Below are 23,937 nucleotides of genomic sequence, written 5' to 3'. Positions count from 1 at the left end.
ATATATTAGTAATATCTCATGCGAAATTCTAAATTCTTCACTTTATTAACGGAGAAGGGTAATGAATGCTCATGACATGAAAGTCTAAAACCATCCACTATTTTAGACTTTGATGGGTAACTAACAATTTCAAACTTGGATCGGTTCAAATGTATTGTGCCGTAGCTAACTGATTTCTTATTCAAGAAGTTGCAATTTAATTCTAAAGGAAAGTTAGATCCGTTTTCCCTTGGAGCAATTTCAGGCGTGTTAAGAAATTAAGACCAAAGCATTTTATGAATGTATGTCAATCATTTGTTCAACGACAAACAATTAATCTTAATACAGTCGTAAACGGTGGGCTTATAATCTTTCTATATGCTTTTTCCTTAACGAAACAACCCTTCCCATGCATCTAATACAAGCTTTAGTTGGTAAAATCATCAAATCTCTTATATTCAATTCAAAATTGGTTGAATGATTAGAAAATAAATCACTTATACTAAAAAAAAATCACTTATAAGATATTTTTGACATAATATCTAAAAAAGTCTCTCAACTAGTTAAAAATAAACTCTAATTCTTTTATTATATTAGATTAAACCCTTACATTTTTATTTTCATCCTCCATATTAGGGTTATGTCTACACCATATAATTATAAAATGACAAGTAATATTTTGATTAATTATAAATAAAAAAACAGGAGCTTGAATCAATATAATAAAAAAACAACTTATTTGAATTTTCATAAATAATTTAAAGAGTTCTTCAAGTATTATGCTAATATTTTAAAATTTTTCTCAGGAATTTTCAGTAAATATATATAAAAAAATTCATGTATTCAAAATTATTGACTTTGTTTGAACCATACATTTTTCTTTCTTGTTGAGTTAACTAACAATCTTGAATATTTAATTTGTATTTATAAAATGAAATTTTAATTTTCACCGCCAATGAGTTCATGCATGGAAGACTTATGAACTATCTTATCTCTCTCACTTGACAATGACTTAAAATATTATTGAAGAATGAGAGCAATGAACAAACCTGGGTCTGATGAGATTTGAGGCACTTAATTTATTAAGCTTAAGACAAACATTTTCCCAATACTATAATTAAGATAAAGAAAATATTTTAGCATAGACTGATATTGACATTGTTTTAGCTGTACAATCCGATAGAAGGTGTGGTCTGCTGTCTGAAATTTAATAACAAGGAATCCAACGTGTTTGAAAAAATGAAGATCTGATTGCCCAAAGAAACTTAGTGAGAAGCAACGACATGTGGCTAGTTAATAGCAAATTATTTATTCATTTATTGACTAGGTGCCATGTTTGACGTTAGGTATGTATCTAATTCGAAACATCCTTTTTTTTAAGTCAATGACGTAATACCTTCCAAGGAGAAACATGAGAGCATACGCTTTCTTTCTATAAATTGTTTAATTCATGGCACACAAATCACAAAGGGGTGAACTGAAGAACACATAAGAGAAGGGGGGGGATTAGTGACTTTGAAATCTTGAGAGAAGAGTATTGCAAACAAAAAACGAAGAAAAAATGGGTTTATTGAACCAAGGGTTTTGGTTGCTAGGTGTTTTGTTTCTAAGTAGCCTAATACTTTGCAGGGCAGACGTCCATCACTACGACTTCTTTGTAAGTTGCCTTTTTCTTTTAATGAAGTATGCAATTGTGTTAGTCTTTCAAATATCTAATTTCAAATTTTAGGTTGGTTATTTTTCAATTTATTTTGAACCGGTTTGATGTAAGAGCAAAATTATATATATATATATATATATTTAAAAAAAATCTAATACTTTTATTTGGTTATATTCTACATTAATTTTTTGTGTGTTTTTTTTTAATTCTTGATCCTAAAAAATTTAAAATTTTAATATAGAATATATTAAAATAATGTTTTTCAATTCGTAAAAATAAAAACACACAAAATAAGATTTATTATTTTATTTTTGAAAAACACTATCATTTATCATTCATACTTCTTGAAAAAAAAACAAATTACACAAAATATCGACTTGAATCTAGCACCGTGAAAGACTCGGTGAACCTTTGCAGCAACCCTAATCTATCTCATAGGAATAGGATTTATAAGTTTAGGTGTGAAAAGGCATCGTTGGTCTAATAATTATGGCGTAGGACCCCGGAAGACAGGGAAAGTCGTCTAGAGGAAGACAAGCATCGAACTGGCTTACGTTTTTCAGACAGCAAAACAATTACCATTTTTGTACACAGGTTTCATTAATTTGGCGGTCATTTTGTGGTTGCAGGTACGAGAGTCAAACTTTACAAAGCTGTGCAACACTACGACTTTGCTGGTCGTAAATGACAGTTATCCAGGGCCTGAGATTCGGGTTCATAGAGGGGACACTGTGTTTGTTAATGTTCACAACCAAGGAAACTATGGCTTTACCATTCACTGGCATGGTGTGAAACAACCAAGAAATCCTTGGTCAGATGGTCCAGAGTTCATTACACAGTGCCCGATCGAACCAGGAACAAACTTCACTTATGAAGTTATATTATCTGATGAAATAGGAACTCTTTGGTGGCATGCTCACAGTGACTGGACTCGAGGCTCCGTCCAGGGTGCCCTTGTCATTTTGCCAGCCGAAAATGAAACTTATCCATTTTCTACTCCTGATGCCGATCAAACAATCATACTTCGTAAGGATATCTCTTCTTTCTTTTTCCCCCCATAATTGACTTAACCTATTATATTGATATCATGTGGCTCGAAAATGAATAAGACAATAACAACCCACGCTTTCATTTGTCACAAAATCTATAGTATATGAATCTTAATAATATTTCTTTATTCTGTATTGGCAGAATCATGGTATAATGGAGACTACAAGCAAATTATTGACCAAGCACTTTCAACCGGTATCCCTCCACGCCAACCAGATGCTTACGCTATCAATGGACATTTAGGAGACACATATGGATGTCCCAATGGTACGTAAACATATGGTTGCCGGTGCTTTTTTTGATGTCAATATACCTTTCATAAGTTCTTGCAGTCACAATATGTAATTACCTATTGCAGATACCTTATTCCGTATGCAAGTTGATTATGAGAAGACATACCTTCTTCGCATAATCAATGCTGCAATGAATGAACAGAAATTCTTCACCATCACGAACCACAGCCTCACAGTCGTTGCACAAGATGCCTCCTACGTGCAAATGTTTACAAGCGACTATATACTGATAAGCCCTGGACAGACCATGGATGTTTTGGTCTCTGCAAACCAAAACTTGGGCCAATATTACATGGCAACTAGGCCTTTCTCCGATAGTGCTGCCACACCTGTTGACTTTATCACTACCGGTGTTTTCCAATATACAAACAGCGTGGGTGGATTGAATGCTTCCTTAATAACGCTGCCCCGTAGAAACGATTCCAATGCTGCAAATAGCTTCGTCAGCCGAATTAGGAACTCAAACGTCACACAGAACCCGCCCATGAATGTGCCGACGGATATCGATCGGCGAGTCTACATTGCAATTGCCACAAACAGCATACCTTGCAACTCCTCAACCTGCCTTGTGCCTAATAGAATTGTTGCAAGTTTGAACAATGTCAGTTTTGTTTTCCCACGTATTGACATTCTCCAAGCATACTACAACAGGTATGCATACAGAGTTCCAGCCTCTCCGATTAAATTTAACCCATTTTATGTCTTCAACTTATCGTTTTGGGCTGTAAGAAAGTAGTTTCATTACTGAAGCTAACGGTCATAAATTGTTCTTTACGACAGGAGTACCAGTGGTGTTTTCACCGAAGACTTTCCCCTTGATCCGCCTGTATTCTATGACTTCACAGGAAATTTGACTGGCTTCAATACGAATGCTAGTCTAGGGACAAGGGCTGTTGTTCTAAATTACGGTGAAGCAGTTGAGATTGTGCTCCAATCAACTAATCTTGGTGCTGGTGGAAGTCATCCAATTCATTTGCACGGTTTTAGTTTCTATAGGGTCGGCACTGGTACAGGAAACTTTAACAATGTGACTGACCCCAGCTCTTACAACTTGGATGATCCACCACTAATTAACACTGTCCACGTTCCTGGAGGAGGATGGGTTGCCCTCAGACTTTTTGCCACTAATCCTGGTAAGTTTTTCTATCAATTGAAGGAAAGAAAAACTCTTGTTCCCTCTTTTCACAAGTCAAAGAGTTATTAATTGATGTGGGTGATGTATATTTTTCAGGGGTATGGTTCATGCACTGTCATTTCGAAAGGCATAGCAGCTGGGGTATGGACACTGTTTTCATTGTGAGGAATGGAACCACCGCAGAAACAAGCATCCGTCCACCGCCAGCCTCTGGCATGCCTCGTTGTCCCGGTACCTAGGAGTAGGATAACTGGTTAAGTGGTGTCTGGCTCTCTATTTTTTAGCAAGCGAATGGAACCAATTTTATTTGAAATATTGTCAATAAGATTTTTACTTGGATATATGATCTTATAGTTGATATACAATATATGTAATCATTACAAGGAAGATTTGAATTCAAGCATAATATTCAAGAAAATTCAAATAAACTCTTATATTTTTATTATGTTCAATTAAGTCTTTATATTTTTATTTTAAATAAATAAATTTTTATATTTTTTATTTTAAGTCAAATAAACCTTTATTACTAATGATTGATTTAATCAAAATGTTATTTGTTATTTTATATCTCGTAACGCTAACGTGACATACTAAAATATTATAATTGATTATGATATGACATATTAACGTATCATAATTGATAATAGTATATCATGCTAATTTAGTATAATAACTTATGTTATACTATTAAAATTATTATTTATATTAATATTATGTTAATGTCATATGGATATAAAATGATAAGTGACATTATTACTATTAAAAATTAATAAATTATTAGTCATAAGAATTTATTTGATCCAAAATAAAAATATTGAAGCTTGATTGAACACAATAAAAAAATAAGAGTTTATTTAAATATTCTTAAATAATTTAAAAACTTATTCGAACATTATGCCTTTGAATTCATCTTAATTTGGCCTTGATATGTTATGATTTTGTTCAATTGGGATATGGATTTCCAATTAACTTCACCCATAATTGTACTTTGTCTATCTCACTTACTAAATTTGTCATTGTCTCATAGAGCAAAGACAAAGTCAAAAGTCTAAACAGTACAAATTTATACAGTGACATGAGAAGCAATAAGTGGGAATGAGAATACAATTTGCACACTACTCGTACAGTACACTCCAAATGATGCTATTGAGACCTGATGGCGGGTTGAAAGTGATACCTCTGCGATAAAAGGACATGACTTCTATTCTCTTTTGAACTTTTCAATTCCATTAGGTCATTTAAGTCAATTGCTTCACCATTTATAACAAATAAGAGGGATTCATGGCTAACCACAAACGGATAGAAGTAATTATTTATTTCTTTTTCCATTTGGCTAACAGTTTTTGCTATTTGTTTTTTACATTTTAAAAATTGATTTAAGTCAAAAGGAAATTTTCTTGTACATCTACTATGAAAATTTTGAACTCCACAAACGGATGACATCATGTGTCTATAAGTTATAATTAAATACAATAATAAAGTAATATAATTTTTAAACAAATATGTGGCAGTCTTATAAACATGGTTGTGGAGTTAACAAAGGTCAAGTTCAGTATACAAGTTAATAATCCATAAATCTAAAAGAAAATTATTTTATATACTAGGTCTTTTTAACTATACAAGTGATGCAAATAAATTCTCACATGCCCATTTACAATTGCTTAAAAAAAGTTATTAATTAGTATAATTACTGGTAATTGTATAAATTTGGATATAATGTTGTAAGAAATCTCTAAACTATTTAAAAAATTTTAAATAAATTTTTATTTTTTTATTAAGTTTAATTGGACTCTTATAATTTTTTTTTTAAACCAAATAGACTCTTATGAGTAATAATTGACTAATTGATATTAACCAAAATACTAATTATTTTATATCCATATGATGTTGACATGAAAGATGAAAAAGACCACATTATTAACTTACCACATCATTATTTATTATAACATGTAAATATACTATGTGAGTCTCACGTCATATAAAAATGACGCTACATTATTACACACTTAAATCCAATCCAATGTCCAAATCCAGCAACAACACCCGAATATGCTGTCTACATGTAACTCCAAATCTGCAGCCAACCTCCTTAAATTGATTGCCTATCCGTTTCAAAGCCTACCAATTTTGAATCTGAATACTAGCTTCCGCCGTGATAAAGTTTTCCACACCCAGAGTTAGGAGTCCTTGTCAAACACATTCGCAGGAACTAAGATAAATTCAGACACTAAAAAATTGATCAGCCTTAAATACTTTTAATGTATTATTTAACCATGTTGTCGCATTGTGAGAATCACTTTCTATCCACAGCTTCAAAAAATAATTTTTCAAACATTTAGTAAACAATAAAAAGGTTTCTCTTATAGGTAAAATTTCCGCCTGATTAGCATCACACCTCCCAATGGACTTACTAGAAAACCACATAACTGTTTCACCTCTATTATCTCTAAGAATTCCACTAATTCTTGCTTCTCCCAAGTTTCCAACTGACCTCCATCCACATTAGATTTAACCTACCTTTCCAATGGTGCACTCCAAACATCCATTTTCCTCTCTGGTTTCAGATTCTGAATTAAATTAACTAAAGCTGAATTTTGAAAAGTTCATTTAGCTTTACTCCATACTACAACTTGGAGTTTAATCAAATCCTATAATTGATTACTATCCCATATCTTCCCATTAAAATTAACATCATTACGAAATAACCATATAAACCAAGAAATAGCATATAATGTAATCAACTAAATTTTAATCTTACTTATAGTGATCATTGTTGACCTCCATGCTAAGAAAAAATTTCTTGGACTATGAGGAGCAACCCCTATCATATTGGTAGTGGCGCAGCACGCCCTATCATATCGGACATGTAAGGGAGTCTTGGGTGACTTATAAGCAGTGGCGCTGCACGCCCTATCATATTGGCCTTAAGGGGAGAGGGTAAATCCACTATTAATATATAGAATTATTATCTTAAACAAAAATTGTAATTGATTAAAGTTTTTGGAAAGGCAATAATTGATTTAAAATGAACAAATAATTAAGCATGACATGGATTATAATATAATTAATCTCTATAGAAAGAGAATTATGGATTTTATTATCTAAAACAAATACATGTTTTTACCTATAATAGTTTAAACATATTGTTTTTTTTTATCCAAACACACTGTTTGCTCTTGTTTTTAGTTAAAATAATAAAAGAAAAAAATTCAAATGAATTATATTACTTAATTTATAATTAATGTAATAACAAATAATATCGTCACTTTTTATTACATTTACACGTAGTAGTGATCTACACAATTAAAGTTGTTCCCAAGTGGAGACCATTTCTATTTGATTGTCTGCTCATTAATTAAGCTGCCAATTGATTGTCATGTGTCAACGTTTTTTGCTAGAGAAAAAGAGAGATAGGAAGGAAAGGGAAACAAAAGAAAGGAAAGTTGAAAGAAAAAGAAAAAGAAGAATAAAGAAGGTTACGTAATTGATTAAATGATAATTTCATTGGCAAAAGAAAATGATGAATACATTAAAATTTTATATCAATAATAAAATAATTAATGTAAAATAACACTAAAAATATTTTATCGATTTTAATTACTAAATTATAAATGTTGTGAATGAATTTAAATTCTACGTTTCTTCAATGCTATGTTACAAATATAATATACTTATACACAACTACATAAGAAATATAAATAAAGAATGTTATAATTTATGATATTTTTTATTAAAAATTGAATCAAAATTTGTTAATGAAATAATTTTATTATCAACTGTTAAGTTTTTAATGATGAGTGAATTTTAGGATTACGTTGTTATCATCAAAAGAATATGCTGACATTGACATTTATATATTTTTTGATAACACTAATATTGATATGTAATAAATATATATATTTTTAAAATAAAAAATATGTCAATAACAAGTACAATTAAGTTCATGACGTAGATTATATTTAATTTAATTCTATGATTATAATCATCATTGTTAACAAAAGGTAATTATTTTTTTATTAGTATAAACTATATAACTTACTAGAAGCGTATCTTGGGGAGCTTCCCCTAGAAGCATTAAGTGGATACGTGCCACTCACGCGTTTATCGACAAACTAACCTGGAAAGAAGTCGTTGATGGCAGGCTGATTGAAGTAGTAACATTCAAAGGCATAATGATGAACTTTCCGCTTTTACTTTTCCTTGAATACTGTTTCTGGTGCTTGTTTTTCAGTTGCTTCAGGAAGCTTCTGTCTTAACAAACCAACGTTAATTTGGTTGCCATGCAGATAATACAAGCTTTATTTAATTAGTTCGTAACATTGAATTCAAAATTGATTGAATGGGTAAAAGTTATCAATTATAACTTTTCCTTTTCGAGAAGTTTTGTTAGGTTTTATATATAATAAATTTATACTAATTCAACATTAATTATAACAAAAATTTAGAATATAAAAATATACTTTATTTTTGATACATGATTTGTTAACATAAATAATACTGATTATATAATTGTTGAGATTCAATATATTAGAATCTTTTTCATTTTTTTTAGATAACTCTCCAATAAGTGAGACTTTAACATCCTTGTGGAAAGAAAATGAAATATTATAATTTTTTTTATATAGTGAATATTTAATTTTATTTATTATAAGAATTAAAATTTTCCTATCGAGACCTATATTTTTAAGTTTACATTTAATATTGAAATCTAACCCATTTAATCAGATTATTGTCAAGATCAAATATGCTAAGCTGGTTTTTATATAAAAGAAAAATCAAATTAAATAATATAAGTTCAAATTTTAGTACTGAGAAAATCTAACATTTTCAGTGAACATATAAGAAAAAAAATCATGCATTCAAAATTATTGACCTTTGCATGAACTATGCCCAACTTCTTTTGTTGACTTAACAAATTTTAAATAAATGCTTGATATTAAAAAAAAAAAAAAAGGAACCACAACGAACAACCTGACTTGAGACACCAAAACGTATTTATTAACCTTAAGACAAGCGTTTTTCGAGAAGCACAATTAAGATAAAGAAAACTTGAGAAAAATATATTAACAGGGGCAGACTTTTACACGGTTTTATGTATAATCCGACGGATGGCTGCTCCCTGGACACATGTGATTGATATTTATTGACTGAATGCCATGTTTGAGGTTGGGTATTTACTTTGGAATTTTGTTTTACCCAGTCAATAACTTTGACGTCGAAGAAGAAACTTAGGAGCACACGTTTTCTTCTATAAATTGTAAAAATTTATGACCCCAAAGATCACAGAAGAAAATAAGAGGTGACCTGACGAACACATAATTAGAGGGAAAAAAGAAAAGTTTGAGAGAACAGTAATGGGTTTATTGAAGCAAGATTTAGTCTTATGGTTGCTAGGGGTTTTGTTTCTAAGTACCCTGCTCCTTTGCAGGGCAGACGTCCACTACTATGAGTTCTTTGTAAGTGCTTGTTTACTCTTAACTGATTATGCATCTGGTTTTTCTAATAATACTAGTATATGACTTCAAGAATCATGGCAAAGCTCCTGAGAGTGAAGATTGGCAGTGATTGAAAGATTGAGATTTAATGGAGCTTGCGTCTTTGGTTGCAGGTACGAGAGACGAACTTTACAAGCCTGTGTAACACCACCAAGTCGATGTTGGTCGTAAATGGCAGTTATCCTGGGCCTGAGATTCGGGTTCACAGAAAGGACACTGTGTATGTTAATGTCCACAATCAAGGGAACTATGGCCTTACCATTCACTGGTAATTACCAATTTCTCTCTCTCTCTCTCTATCACTTCTTGCTTTCATTAAATATTGATTCATTGAAAATTACTTTGATAGGCACGGTGTGAAACAACCAAGAAATCCATGGTCAGATGGCCCCGAATTCGTAACGCAGTGCCCGATTCAACCAGGAACAAACTTCACTTATGAAGTTATACTGTCTGATGAAATAGGAACCTTATGGTGGCATGCCCACAGTGATTGGACTCGTGGCTCCGTCCATGGTGCCTTTGTCATTTTACCTGCTGAGAATGAAACTTATCCATTTCCTACGCCTGATGCAGATCAAACAATCATTCTTCGTATGGATTTATATCTTTTCAAATTTTTTTTTTCATAATTGACTAAATGGATGGTCATGAAATGATACGAATAGGAACATTCCCTATCGCCTGTCTTATTTAAATTATATGAAAATCTTATCTTGTTTCTTTATTCTATTGACAGAATCATGGTATAATAGAGACTACAAGGAAATTATTGATGAAGCAACGTCAAACGGTACGGCTGCACCCGCATCAGATGCTTACGCTATCAATGGGCATTTAGGAGACACATACGCATGTGCCAATGGTACGTATGCCAATCATTAGTAGAAGTTCTTCTAGCGCTCAAAGAGGAAAAGTTACTCCTTAATTTGAACTTTCTTGCTGTTATTTTTGTTTCTAAATTGACCTTCTCGTAGTCACAATTCACATGACCTGCTGCAGAAACTTTATTCCGTATGCAAGTTGATTACCAGAAGACATACCTTCTCCGCATAATCAATGCTGCGATGAATGAACCGAAATTCTTTGCCATCGCAAACCACAGCCTCACAGTCGTTGCACAAGATGCTTCCTACGTTCAAAGTTTTACAAACGACTATATATTCATAAGCCCGGGGCAAACCATGGATGTTTTGGTCTTTGCAAACCAAAACATGGGCCAGTATTACATGGCTACAAGGCCTTTCTCTGATAGCGGTGCTCCACCTCGCAATAATATCACGAGGGGTGTTTTTCAATATACAAGCAGTGTTGGTGGATTGAATGCTTCCTTAATAACGCTGCCCGCGATGACTGATTCAGATGCTGCAGCTAACTTCACCAGACGAATTAAGAATTCAAACGTCACACAAAATCCGCCAATGAAAGTACCGAAGCATATCGATAGGCGTGTCTACATTGCAATTGCCACAAATATATTACCTTGCGATAACTGTCCTAATCAAGATTTTCGATTTGCTGCAAGTTTGAACAATGTTAGTTTTGATTTTCCACAAATTGACATTCTCCAAGCATACTACAACAGGTACATGGATAGCATTTATATTACATTTAATTATTACAATTTGTTGTTTGGATCTATTGCCATTGTGGCCTTCCTAACTTTTCTATATCATTACTAGAGCTAATAATTATCATTTTTCTTATGACAGGAGTATCAGGGGTGTTTTCACCAAAGACTTTCCCCTTCAGCCACCCGTGTTCTATAACTTCACTGGAGACTTGGCTGGTTTGAATAGGGTTGCTAATCCAGGGACAAAGGCCGTTGTGCTAAATTACGGTGAAGCAGTTGAGATTGTTCTCCAAACAACCAATTTTGGTGCTGGAGGAGGTCATCCAATTCATTTGCACGGTTTCAGTTTCTATTGGGTCGGGACTGGCTCAGGAAATTTCAATAATGTCACCGATCCTAGGTCTTACAACTTGGTTGATCCACCACTAATTAACACTGTCCATGTTCCTGTTGAAGGATGGGTTGCCGTCAGATTTTATGCAAATAATCCTGGTAAGTTCTGAATTAAATGAAGGAAAGAGAACTCTTCCTCCTCCTTTTGCAAGTCAGAGAGTGAGTTATTGATGATACGAATGACGTATATATTTTTGCAGGGGTGTGGTTTATGCACTGTCATTACGAAAGGCATAGTAGCTGGGGTATGGACACTGTTTTCATTGTGAAGAATGGTACCACCGTTGAAACAAGCATCCTTCCGCCGCCTGCCTCTGGCATGCCTCGTTGTCCCGGAACCTAGAAGTAGGATGGTGTTCTGCTCTATATTTTTAACAAGCTAATGGAAAAAAATTTATTTGAAATGCTTTCAATAAGATTATTTCTTGGACATGTAACCTTGTAGTTCATAGGCCATTTATGTAATCCTTTCAAGAAAGATCAAGAATACATGTTTGAATTCTTCTTAGTTTGACCTTGTTATATCATGATTTTGTTCAATTGGAATATGGCTTTCTGGACCTTTGAGACGACTATAAACAAAGATCTTCCGCTCCTTTTTCCTCTGTTTTTTTTAGGGAATTTTATCATGGTAAATTCTTCATCTTTTTCAATAAAATTTATGGTCTTGACTGAGAAAAGATATAAATTCAACCCTGCTAGACCAATTTTTTAACAGTCCATTAACAATAATGTTGAATTTTAACTATACGTCTAATAAATCACAATTAAATAAATAATTATGTCCTAAACACAGTATATCATTGAACTTGAAATTGACCAATTATTACAACACTACAAGCACATAATGTATACATCTAATAAATCACAACTAAATAATTAATTATGTCCTAAACACAGTAAATCATTGAAATTGAAATTGGCTAATTATTACAATACTACAAGCACATAATGTATCGAATATGTGAAACCCTAAGTCAGAAAAAGGATGAAATAAGGAAACTGTTACGATCAACTCGCAAGCTAGAAATCAACTGCTGAGAAGAAAAAAAAGTTAGAAATTGACTAATGATAGGACAAGATCAGGAAAGAAGATGGCAAATGGGAGCGACGCCAACCACATTGTTTGAGAGAAAAAAAATGGGAGAAATTGGATTCAAGTCACAATTTTTAGTTTTTAAACACAAACATCAAATCTCAATAAATTTGTACCCTAAAGTTAAGGAAATGAAAGGTTATAAGGAAAAGAGAGAGAGAGAGAGAGTTGACTTAGTAACTAAGTATAAAAATAGATTAAAAAGAGACATGAATATCACTAGTTTAAAGTTTGGATATATATATATATATATAATATTAAACTGCAACAATCAATACAAGTTTACGAGATAACACGTGAACGAAACATAGAATTAATTAGTTAATTAAGCAAAAGCCAACATAAAATACATGATATATGCAGCTGATTGACCATCCCTTAACTAGTTTTATTTATTCTTTACCCGTGTCTCTTGACTCTCAACAAGTTGCAAGGCAATTTCTTGGAATAGCGACGGCGCGAAGAGGATTCTTCATCTCACAGGACAGCTTGAGCACCTCGGTCAAATCAACTGGGTTAGCCACATCTTGAACCCATTTGAAACGTTGCACCAACCTAGCCACCCAAAGGCCCACGGTCACCAGCCCTAGGTTCCTGCCAGGGCAGGCCCTTCGGCCAGCCCCAAATGGTGCAAGCCTTAAATCACCACCCCTCACATCTACCTGATCAGCTCCGCCCACAAGAAACCTCTCTGGCTTGAAAACATGTGGATCCTCCCAGACATTTGGGTCATGGGTTATGGCCCACATGTTGACCATGGCTGTCGTGTCGGCAGGGACCACCATGCCGTTGCTGAGCTGGACATCTGACGTGGACAACCTGGCCCATGAAAGGAGGGGCCCAGGTGGGTGCAACCTTAGGGTTTCTTTGACTACTGCTTGGAGGTACGGTGATTTAGCCACATCAGCATCTGTCACGCTCGTCTCTTTTACAGCAAGAACAAGCTCTTGGTGAAGCTTGGATTGAATATCAGGGTTGAGTAACAACTCCGCCATGATCCACTCAGTTAAAAGTGCAGTTGTATCAGTACCACGAAAGATCATTTCCTGCATGTAACCAACAAAACAAAAGCTAACTCGTTAACCCATTATATATTGCAAAGAAACCTTAAAATATATAAGAAAATACTGACCCACAAGACTGCTACCATGTCCTCGTCCTTGAGTTTCTCGTCGCCATCTAAGGATAGCAACACATCAACGAAATCAGAACTATCAGCCGTATTTCTTGACTGATTGAAACGGTGTTCTTCAATGATTTGGTGGACAAGTTTTTTCACTCGGGGAACAAGAATTGAACAACGTTCATTGATTCGAAAAGGGTCATAAAAGTTACTCAGCCAAGGCAGATAATCCGACCAGTTAAAAGCACCCAATATGTCAAACCCTTCTCTTACAATCTCTTGCAACTCTTTAGCTTCATCATTATTTTCTATCGAGTCGTATCTTTTACCGAAAACTGTCCCCATTATATTGTTAAGTGCAGCAGCTTGAAGGTGTTTACGTAAAGAAACGTTTCCATTGAAGGATTGTTCTTTATCGATGGTACACAACATGGCGTCACAGCCAATCTGGCGACCACTTTCATGGGCCGCAATGCGTTTTGGAGCAAAGAGATGAGTCGATGAAATCCTTCGTAGAAGCCGCCAGTAAGTTCCATTGGGAGCAAAGCCAATGGCTCGGCTAAACATTAGCTTCTTTGCTGATGATTTAACTGGACGGTTGGCAAAGTGAGGAGAGGTCAAGATTTCACGAGCAATTTGGGGATCGGATGTGATGACGGCAGGAGTTGATCCGAGGCTAAAAGCCATGAGCTTGGTAGTGGCTGCTTGGCTGGAAGCCATGCAGGAAAGAGTTCGATGAGCCAAGCCGTGGCTTAGGCTGAATAAACTGCCAAACAAGGGGAGGCCTCTAGGTCCGGGGATTGGGACCTGACCTATTTGGTTCCTGCCATTTTTCCAGGCTAACCCTCCAGGGGATGAAGCCCAAGTGAATATCCCAGCTAAAAGAACTGCCACGGAAATGCTAAATAAAACGAAACCATCAAGCAAGTTCTGTGTTTCGACAACAGCTGGGAGTGTTGAGATCCACCAGGTTTTGTCAATAGAAATTGGCGCGAGACCCATAGTTCACAAACGAAAGAGGCAGATAACTAGCTAGGAAGAGGTGGGGAGATCACCAAGGAAGGCACTTGGGGCTTGGCTGGTGAGAGAGGACAGTTGCTTAAATAGGCGAGTTTGTATGTGAAAAGTAAGATATTTCAGCGTGGCAAAGTGAAATATCTAATAAAATATTCATCCCCAATAGAATACGATCTAATTAATTAGCAATTGCTTAGCTAATAATAAATGCTAGAGAAATATTAATGAAACCGGCGAGCTTGATTAGGCTATCTAATAAATCCCTTATATAAGTAGGTGTTCGTTGTATATGGATAGGATATTCTTATTTCCTTCTTCATAGTTCCCACTAGTCAGAGAGGTGGGTCAAATGGGGTCAGCCACAGCCATTAAACTCTAATTCCTCGCTTGGCAGTGAGAATTATAAGACCTGATTTGGACGGAAACAAAAAACTAATCCCACTTAGGTAGATTTGTCATGTTGTGAAATTGAGCTATCATTGGTGTAGTCCGTTTGGCAAATATGATCATATCACCTAATCAGTAATCATATCACCTAATTAGTAATCAACTTAATTAATTATTATCTACCTATTTAGACAAATATTTCAAATTGTCATTATTTACTGACATTATTAGTGTAGTTTTATCAAAACCAATTAATTACTGAAGATGTGCTACTACTTAATTTCTACCAGAAAGTGTTCTAGTATATATATGTTTGGAAAGGGTCCAAGGGAAAGTGTACATACGTTCATATCTTATCCATTTCTACAAGCAAATGATAGTAGTTGAGGTACTTATTTTAAACCCGAAAGTTTATCCTATTTTTGTTACTCAATCTACCGATATATTAAGATTTGACTTCAAGATTTTGTTTTAGACATTTTCACATTAAATGTATTGGATAATGGTGAATAAGCCATCAATCATGGTCTTTAAACTTATTCATCAACGAAACTTTAAAGATTAGTAGGGTTTGAACATCAAGGCCTGGACATGGATAGTAAGAAACCACATCATCCCTTCCCAGAACTTTCTACGTAGTTTCCAGATTCCAATAATCACAACCTTAAGATATGAATCCCAAGGTGGGGCATTAATTTGTGCCCACGAATGTAGGATCCTCGACTGAAAACTACGAGACAATTTTAGGTCTTTATTATTATTTGTTTTCCTTCGAGAGTCTGTGCTTGCTTGGACACGAATGGAGCGTGTGTTACGGCGGGAAGCGAGGTGAAGGTGGTGGGGGGTGTTGTTTTAGGTTTCTAGTTTCAAGACGCCTTCGTATGCATTCGTGCCTTCTTCTCCACCATTTGCAGCCATGAATTAAAAAGGGTTTTCTCTTCTACATTCACGAGGCTCTCAGCTCACGTGCAATTCCATGCTTGCTTGCCTGACTTTTAAGTCAAATCTTGAAGCAACTAGCCATGTAGATAATGTTATCTCTTCATGTTTCTTCGATTGCCTTATTATCATAGCACATTTGATTCATAGATTGGGATAAAAGAGTAATTATTCTCTAAAAATAGAATAGTGAAAAATTAAAATAGTATAGTTATTATGAATTTTGATTTTTTGAAATTAGATGTAATAAGAATAACATTAATATGTTTCAATGACTTAGAAAATATGATTGAAATAAATATAAAAGACTGATTTATCTCCTTTTATAAAAGTAATAGTAAATTATTATGAAAGTTACTTTTATTATAATTAAAATTTTTACTATTACCTTAATTAATTAAAAATTTAACTCTTTTCATTATGTTTTTCCCTTTCCTCTCCATTTTTCTTTTTCTTGTTCTTTTCTTCTCTTCTTTTTTTTTTTCTCTTTTCCTTCTTTTCTTTCTTCCTCTCACATTGATCAGCAATAGGAACGATGACTGAACCTGGTCTTCGACCAAGCACCTAGGTGCTACTAGTTATAAGATCCAACCATCGACATACAATAACAGTCTTACAACACCCAAATCGAGCCACCAAGACTTGAGCCTCAAACATTGTCGTGGTCAAATAACGTAGCCAGAAAGCGTTTTTGACACTTCTAACTGTCAAATTGTCTAGCATGCCATCATGGCATTTTGCGTGGCCAAACTTGGTTGATGATGCACCATTCAATGGCTATCAACAGCTAGATCTAGGGTTGCGTTATTTTCCCTATAATCACATTGCTTGCAATCACATTACTTACAATCACATTACTTGTAATCACATTGTATTGTAAAGTACCAAACGTCACCTAGTTGTTGACCCCCTTTGTTGATCTTTCTTTACCAAATTTGGCCATTGGTAGTCCATTTCGTCACCTCCAACGACTGTTGACATAATTTGGTAATTTCTTGACTGGTGCCATGGTCGAAATCTAATCCCAACTATATTCTCTCTCTTATTCTTGGGACAAAGTTAGGAATTCAAAATTTTTAAAGGGTAAAATGATACATAAATTAGTGTTTCTATTCTTTAAGATAAGGAATAGTTAACACCATTATGAAAATGTTTATGGAATGGATTATCATTTATGGTATGGAAAAGTTGTTTCCAATTCTATGGCATATAGCATTATAATATAAATAAGTCATCAAAATCTTTGTTAATCCATATATTATAACCTACCATGACATGAAAAAGGGGCCTCCTTAAAAAATTTTCCATTGTAAAACCCAATGGGAAAAACCCTTGAAAAGAAAAAAAGAGTACCACACTAACATGTCTTACTATCCCATAAACCCCTAAATCCCTTACATGGACTTTAAATCGACCTCGAGTACTCATTGTGTAGTATCCAGTGTCTCTAAAGCATTCCTCCAAATGGCATGGTTAATCTCAAGTTCTTAACTGATTTAGCCAGTTCATGGGCTACCTTGCTCGCTTCTCTTTAGCCAAATTCCACTTTGCAGCAGTTTGTTTTAACAATATTATACAATCTTCTACTATATGGCCAACATCACTATTATATTGCCTCTTTTTGATTCAGTTTTCCACTTGAATGCAATCTATTTTAACACTTGTGGCCTGAATATTTTCCTACAGACATATAGTTAATGCACAGCATATCGTCTTCAACTCAGCCAAAGCAACACTCTGCGCAGATAATAGCTTTACAGCACCTGCCATTATCATATCACCATTGTTTTTTCTAATTGTCGACTCCATGTGTTTTTGATGATAACAAAACATTCATCATTCATTGGTGTCTAATTACGTTATTGAAGTGTGCAAGAGAAAGTTTAAATGTCTTAGCATATTTATTGCTTGAAAACAAGTCAAGAAGCCTGTTCAATTGCAATATCAGTTAAACAAACAAAGAAGAAAGAACTCAACAAAAATAGTATAGTTTTAATTGATTATCAAGGATCTTTAATCGGTTAACACAAAACTAGGCGTTACATTAAAATGAGGCAGAAAAGTCTTAATCAGTTAAAATAAGGTTTAACTGATTAAGAGGGTACTGGATTCAAAACAAAAGCATGTTAATTGGTTAACCAAAGGATTTAATTGATTAAAGGTCAAACAAGAAGTACCCAGAAAGGCCAAAATTCAAATTTAAAATGAAGTTGACCATTGGAGGGTGCCAAATGAAGGAATTCAAATTTGAAGATATTTTAATCGGTTAATGCTTATTTCAATCAATTAAAGTTGAAGGAAGAAATGCCTCAATCAATTAAAGAGAAGACTAACCAATTAAATGAAAACTACTAGTTAGAGAAGTTTGAGAATAAAATGTGCTTAATCGGTTAAAGCCACCCTTAATCGGTTAACACAATGAAGTAGATTGCAAGACAAGAAAGCTTTAATTGGTTAAGCTCATCCTTAACTAGTTAAGAAGGCACTGTCAACAAATTTGAAAAAAGTCGTTAGAAGACAAATGATGGCTATTTTTGTTCTAAAACTGTTTCCAATGACTAGAAACTGTCTTCTAAGTATAAATCATAAAGAACCTATCCAAAGTGATTTTGAGCCTAAAGAATAAAAAAACCTTCTCTTACACTTGTATTTTACTCCTACCCTTTGTAAAAGTGTTTGAGCTTGAACTTATACATCTTAGATTAGTTAAGTGATTAATTGTACTCTATCTTTTCTTTATTCTTTGTTCACATAGAGTGTGAGAGAAACTTTATGGGATAGACTAAGGTTGGGAAAGCTTGTAAGGGTTTTGAGCTTGACTTAGAAGGTCACTTTGTAAAAAGCTTGAAGAAAGTTGTCAATTCCACAGGATTAGTGAAGTTGGGTAAAACATCCTTGATTGAGAGATCAAAGTAATAGCTGTAGGTTAAAGAGACCAAACTACTACAAATACTTGTGTTTTGTCTACTTTTCTGTACCCTTTCTTTACCTGATGTCTTTTAACTTTAACAAGTTTTAAACTTTTCATTCCAAAATCATTTAAGAGTTTTTCAAACTTAAGAGTTTCCTTTAAAAAAATTTTTAATACTATTCACCCTCCTCTATGACTACTTTGGGACCAACACTATCTACAAATCCAACTCCATCCTAATTCTCCCCATCAATGGATAACATAACAGCATCACAATTAACTTTTATCTCAGCCCCCTGATCTTTTCCAATGTTTTTTTGTAGTCACCTTCTCTTCTATTAATGATCATGGCACCACTATTGCATTGCAATATTATTGGCACAAATTAATGCCCATCTCAATTACTTCTCTTAGGGCATCCTTGGTTGGGGGGAAGGGAATAGCCATTCCTCTCTTATTCTCCTTCTTGAGATAAAGTTGCATTTAGTTCCAAGAGAAGCCTAAATAGACATTACCAAGGCCCCCTTTGGTAATGGGTATTCCAAATTATTAGGAATAAGAAAAGAAGTTGATCATATAAATATATTCTTTTAGAATTTAAAAAATTACCTTACAAAAAAATACTAAACCTATTTTTTCTCTCTCTTCCTCACTCCTTCTCTCTCTAAAGCATAGAAGACACAAAATTTTTTACTTCATTTTCAAAAAAAAAGAAATGAAAATATTTAAATATTATTTAATATATTAATATTATTTAACTATAATAAATATTATAAAGAATATTATTTAATATTATTATTTGGATATAATAAATGTAATAAAGAATATTATTTAGTATTATTTAAATTTAATGAAGAATATATTTTGTCTTTTAATATTAAATATTATTTAATTATAATAAAAGGTTTAATTATCTTCTAAAACAAAATATTATTAAATTATAATAAAAATATGCTTGTATTTTGGTGAAAATATTATTTAATTATAGTAAAAGTTATTTTGATTTTATTGCTTAGAATATTTTTATTTTCTAACAAAATATGTTCTTTAATTTTAATAAAGAGCATTGTTTTCTCATCATAGTATTTTTTTATAAAAACTAAAAAATCTTTAAATTTTAATAAAAGGTATTTTTATCATTTACCCATTATTCCTTGACTATTCTTAAAATTATTCCTACCAACCAACCAATGGAATAAGTAATAATGGCAATTTCTATCCTATTCCATTAATATGAACCAATCTACATAATAATTATTCTTCCCTTATTCTATTCCCTTAGAATGATTATTCTATTTTCATTCTATTTCTTCCACTGAACCAAGCATGTTGTTCCCGCCTTGCTTGCTTAAAAATTACTATATTTCTGGTTTTCCATAGAGCCCATAGCACACAAATCATCTCCTTAAAATCATCTTTGCACATCTCTTAGAACAACTCTTTACACCAATCAAAAATGGAATCAAAATTACTTGCAACTTCTCTAATCCCTTATTTTGTTCCAAACCAAACAACTCTAGCATAAAGATAGTTACATAGAACATGGAATTCAGTTTCCAGTCCTTCATCACAACCCTAACAAATAAAATAACTTAAAATTTAAATTTTTTTTGCCATAATACTCAAAAGAAGTCTTTACACTATTCAAGAAAATTCAAATAAATCCTTTTTTTAATTATGTTCAATTAGCTCTTATATTTTTATTTTAAGCCAAATAAACCCTTATAGCTAATGGTTGACTTAGTCAAAATGTCACATGTCATTATATGCCACATGGCGCTAACATGGCATGTTGAAACATTGTAATTGATGATGACATGGCATATTGACGTGTTATAATTGCTGATGACATAATAACATGACCAAGTGACATGTCACGAATCCCACATCAGTAAAAAATAGGGTGGGTCTTGAGTATATAAACATAAATCTTCAACCATTTATCAAGTATATCTTTTAGATTAGGAACGTGGGCTCATGATTTATAGTTTTTCTTAAGTTCTATTTTTAGGACCTAAAATTGCATAGGATTGGGCTTAAGTTCCAGCTCATGATAACATATTTCACCCTCCAAATCAGTGCCATGTTAGTATTATGTGAGTATAAAATGATAAGCGACATTTTGACTAAAGACAATTGGTCAACCATTATTCACAGGGGACTATTTAATCTAAAATTAAAATACAAAAGTTTGATTGAACGCAATAGAACAACAAGGATTATTTGCATTTTTTTTAAATAATTCAAGAATTTTTTTGAGCGTTATGTTAACATTTTTGTCCTTGTCAAAATTAACCAAATATGAAAAGCTTCTCTACCAACATCTACAAACGAACTCAAACCACTAAAAATAAAATCCAATTCAAAAGACATATTTGTTAGAGGAGATTATAGTAACGATCAAGATAATTATTTCTTTTAAATTTTCTCAAATGTGTCAAAAAACAAAGAATTGTCGATGTATTTTCAAATAAAAAGATTATATCACATAATAAAAAACTATCTTAACTCAAAAGTTATGTTACATAAAATGACATAGTGTGACTATTGGATTGCAGATGAGTTTTTCATATGAATAGTTATATCTCTTAGTAAAATGACATGTTGAAAAAATACCTCTAAATTCAAAAGTTATGAGACAATTGAAAAAATACTACAGTTGAAAATTTTAGATATCAAAAGTTATCTTTTCATATTATACCTCAAAAATTATGTTTAATGGAATGAATAGTTGTTCATAAGGTAATTATTGAAATAATATTTTTACCTAAAGATTGCATCTTACAAAGTGCAAAAATTTACCTTCAATCAATTTGACCAATTATTTAAATTTCATTTAAACCTCATTTGCACCAACAAAAAATAAATAAGAAAATGTGACCATTATCACTTGATGGAAGAGAAATCCCAGGAAAGGATTTGCTTCAGCTTGTATTTTTTCAACTCAATTCAATTTTCAAGACAATGCAATTAAACTCATATATGAATTACAAAGGTCAACTAATATAAGATTTGAGGGGTATAAGTTAATCAGAATTAAACATGTGGATTACATTAATTTGTAATTATAAATTTAGTTTATCTCATATTAACACAAATCATTAGATTATTACTGGTGATGATGGCAAGTTAACCGGCCTATAGCTAGGTATTGACTTTAGCAAGAAGACTTAATTAATTATACAATCACACCCACTCTTTTCCAGGTGAATCACCTTAACAACGACATATACATTTTGAATGATATATATCGAGGAAAAAGAACAGTAGGATTCATATTGAAATTCACAAAACTTAAGAACAGAGTGTTTGCACGTAGGCACTGAACATTGTATATTCATGATGGCCTAAGATATTTTGCTCAACCTAGGAGTAAGTGCTCTAAGATTTTTAATTTTCTTGCAAATTAATTCATTAATTTAAAGAAATATATATTTACTAAGCTAAGTTATGATACCAATGGCATTAATTGATCTGGAATGTCATATTCCTACTATAAACAATCTCCGTCAGCCTAGCTAAGGCCATTTTCTTCTCTTCTCCATGAACTCCACAACCCTAAGTTATATAATTAGGCCAATCTTTTTATTTTATTTTTCCTCCGCCAACACACACATATATATATATATATATGAAAAGCAATAGGCATATGTAATACTATCCAGGTTGCGAACAAATAGGTAATTTCAATAGTCACATATAATATTTAAAAAATCTAGTAAATTATTTTTAAAAATTCAAATAAAATTAAATTTTTATATTTTTATTTTGAGATAAATAAAATTTTATAAGTAATGATTTATTCATTATTATTAATGAAAATATTATTTGTAATTTCATATCACCGGACATTGATATGACATGTTAAAATGTCATAATGATGATTAAATGATATGTTGACGTAGCATGATAATATAATCATATAGTTTTTTTTTACACTTTTTATGTTAGAATCACATCAACATCATATGGGCAGTGATATTTTGACTAATGATAATTAGTCAACTATTAATCATAAATATTTATTTAATTCAAAATAAAAATTTAAAGATTTTATTAAACATAATAGAATAATAAAAATTTATTTAAATTTTATTGAATAGTTGAAAAGTTTTTTCAAGTATTATATAAAAAAAGATTAAACAATTTTATTAATGCAATCAAAGTGTCCTAATAAGTCTCCCAAAAAATAGTGTCTTAATAAGGTAATTACTTTGACTATATCAAACACTTAGATCACACTAAACATTTTATGTAAACAAGACCAAAATTTACCTTTTTCACGTGACAGATATTCTTTAGTTAATGAGAAGAAAGGCTGTCTTTCGGCTATTGTGCGAGCACGCACATTTATGCAGTATTATTGGAATGAGGAAGAAGCTATAAATTCCAGCAATGGAGCAAACCTTTCTGTTGTCTTCACGCAACAATAAAATACATAAAAAGCTAATAATAAAAGAAATTGGCCACGCTGTTCTTTACTTAGAGGGGAAAGTGAAGATGAACTAATTATTTAACACAGCTGGAGTTGTACTTGAATCTGCAATTTACTGCTCCAGCATTCACAAAACAAAAGCTGAGTCCACACTTTGTTATGGAGTTTGCGAATGGTGGGTGTAAGAAAATGCATTGAAATTAGGGTTTAGCACTGTAATATTTTCTGGGAAAATGCTGAAGCACAAAAGGAAAACAAAAATTGTCTTTTGGTACAAAGGAAAGAACCTATTTATGGCTTTTAGTAGCCACTGGGTGATTAACTCTGACTTTTCAAATCTCAAAGTTGAGGGCATATGTTTTAAACCTTAATATGTTTGTTTTTTTTTTTTGTTTTGGATGTGTAAACCTTAATACGTTATTGTTAGGGTAATATTTATAAAACATTGCAA

At 32.6% G+C, this 23,937-nt stretch overlaps 3 protein-coding genes across 3 annotated transcripts; 2 read left to right on the top strand and 1 right to left on the bottom strand.

Annotated features, from left to right (window-relative positions):
• The first annotated feature begins 1,426 nt into the window (after positions 1 to 1,426).
• Positions 1,427 to 4,569, top strand: LOC110428577 (putative laccase-9). Its single transcript, XM_021444441.2, has 6 exons — positions 1,427 to 1,636; positions 2,269 to 2,665; positions 2,831 to 2,956; positions 3,048 to 3,633; positions 3,763 to 4,115; positions 4,214 to 4,569. The coding sequence occupies exons 1-6, from the start codon at positions 1,541 to 1,543 to the stop codon at positions 4,354 to 4,356; spliced, it is 1,701 nt and encodes a 566-aa protein (XP_021300116.1). The 5' UTR covers positions 1,427 to 1,540; the 3' UTR covers positions 4,357 to 4,569.
• A 4,846-nt stretch (positions 4,570 to 9,415) lies between these two features.
• LOC110428541 (putative laccase-9) lies at positions 9,416 to 12,132 on the top strand. Its single transcript, XM_021444390.1, has 7 exons — positions 9,416 to 9,573; positions 9,726 to 9,880; positions 9,962 to 10,206; positions 10,352 to 10,477; positions 10,615 to 11,197; positions 11,325 to 11,677; positions 11,779 to 12,132. The coding sequence occupies exons 1-7, from the start codon at positions 9,472 to 9,474 to the stop codon at positions 11,919 to 11,921; spliced, it is 1,707 nt and encodes a 568-aa protein (XP_021300065.1). The 5' UTR covers positions 9,416 to 9,471; the 3' UTR covers positions 11,922 to 12,132.
• A 952-nt stretch (positions 12,133 to 13,084) lies between these two features.
• Positions 13,085 to 14,802, bottom strand: LOC110428582 (cytochrome P450 78A7-like). The gene is made up of 2 exons (XM_021444448.2): positions 13,807 to 14,802; positions 13,085 to 13,720 (listed from the first exon to the last, which is right to left on the bottom strand). Exons 1-2 carry the CDS (start codon positions 14,797 to 14,799, stop codon positions 13,094 to 13,096), a joined length of 1,620 nt encoding a protein of 539 aa, XP_021300123.1. The 5' UTR covers positions 14,800 to 14,802; the 3' UTR covers positions 13,085 to 13,093.
• Positions 14,803 to 23,937: the final 9,135 nt, after the last annotated feature.

The sequence above is a fragment of the Theobroma umbraticum genome, unplaced genomic scaffold (genome assembly GCF_002168275.2).
Source record: "Theobroma umbraticum cultivar Fairchild unplaced genomic scaffold, ASM216827v3 scaffold_302.0, whole genome shotgun sequence".
Classification (NCBI taxonomy): domain Eukaryota; kingdom Viridiplantae; phylum Streptophyta; class Magnoliopsida; order Malvales; family Malvaceae; genus Theobroma; species Theobroma umbraticum.
This window is presented reverse-complemented; position numbering and strand designations above follow the sequence as displayed.

What these genes read in the sequence shown, in the direction of transcription:
- LOC110428577 (XM_021444441.2), top strand. Translation starts at nt 1,541, where the DNA reads ATGGGTTTATTGAACCAAGGGTTTTGGTTGCTAGGTGTTTTGTTTCTA. An exon ending in CGATCAAACAATCATACTTC is followed by an intron (nt 2,666 to 2,830) that starts GTAAGGATATCT and finishes CTGTATTGGCAG; the next exon opens with AATCATGGTATAATGGAGAC. An exon ending in CTCCAAGCATACTACAACAG is followed by an intron (nt 3,634 to 3,762) that starts GTATGCATACAG and finishes TCTTTACGACAG; the next exon opens with GAGTACCAGTGGTGTTTTCA.
- LOC110428541 (XM_021444390.1), top strand. Translation starts at nt 9,472, where the DNA reads ATGGGTTTATTGAAGCAAGATTTAGTCTTATGGTTGCTAGGGGTTTTG. An exon ending in TCCACTACTATGAGTTCTTT is followed by an intron (nt 9,574 to 9,725) that starts GTAAGTGCTTGT and finishes CTTTGGTTGCAG; the next exon opens with GTACGAGAGACGAACTTTAC. An exon ending in ATTTTATGCAAATAATCCTG is followed by an intron (nt 11,678 to 11,778) that starts GTAAGTTCTGAA and finishes ATATTTTTGCAG; the next exon opens with GGGTGTGGTTTATGCACTGT.
- LOC110428582 (XM_021444448.2), bottom strand. Translation starts at nt 14,799, where the DNA reads ATGGGTCTCGCGCCAATTTCTATTGACAAAACCTGGTGGATCTCAACA. An exon ending in ACATGGTAGCAGTCTTGTGG is followed by an intron (nt 13,721 to 13,806) that starts GTCAGTATTTTC and finishes GGTTACATGCAG; the next exon opens with GAAATGATCTTTCGTGGTAC.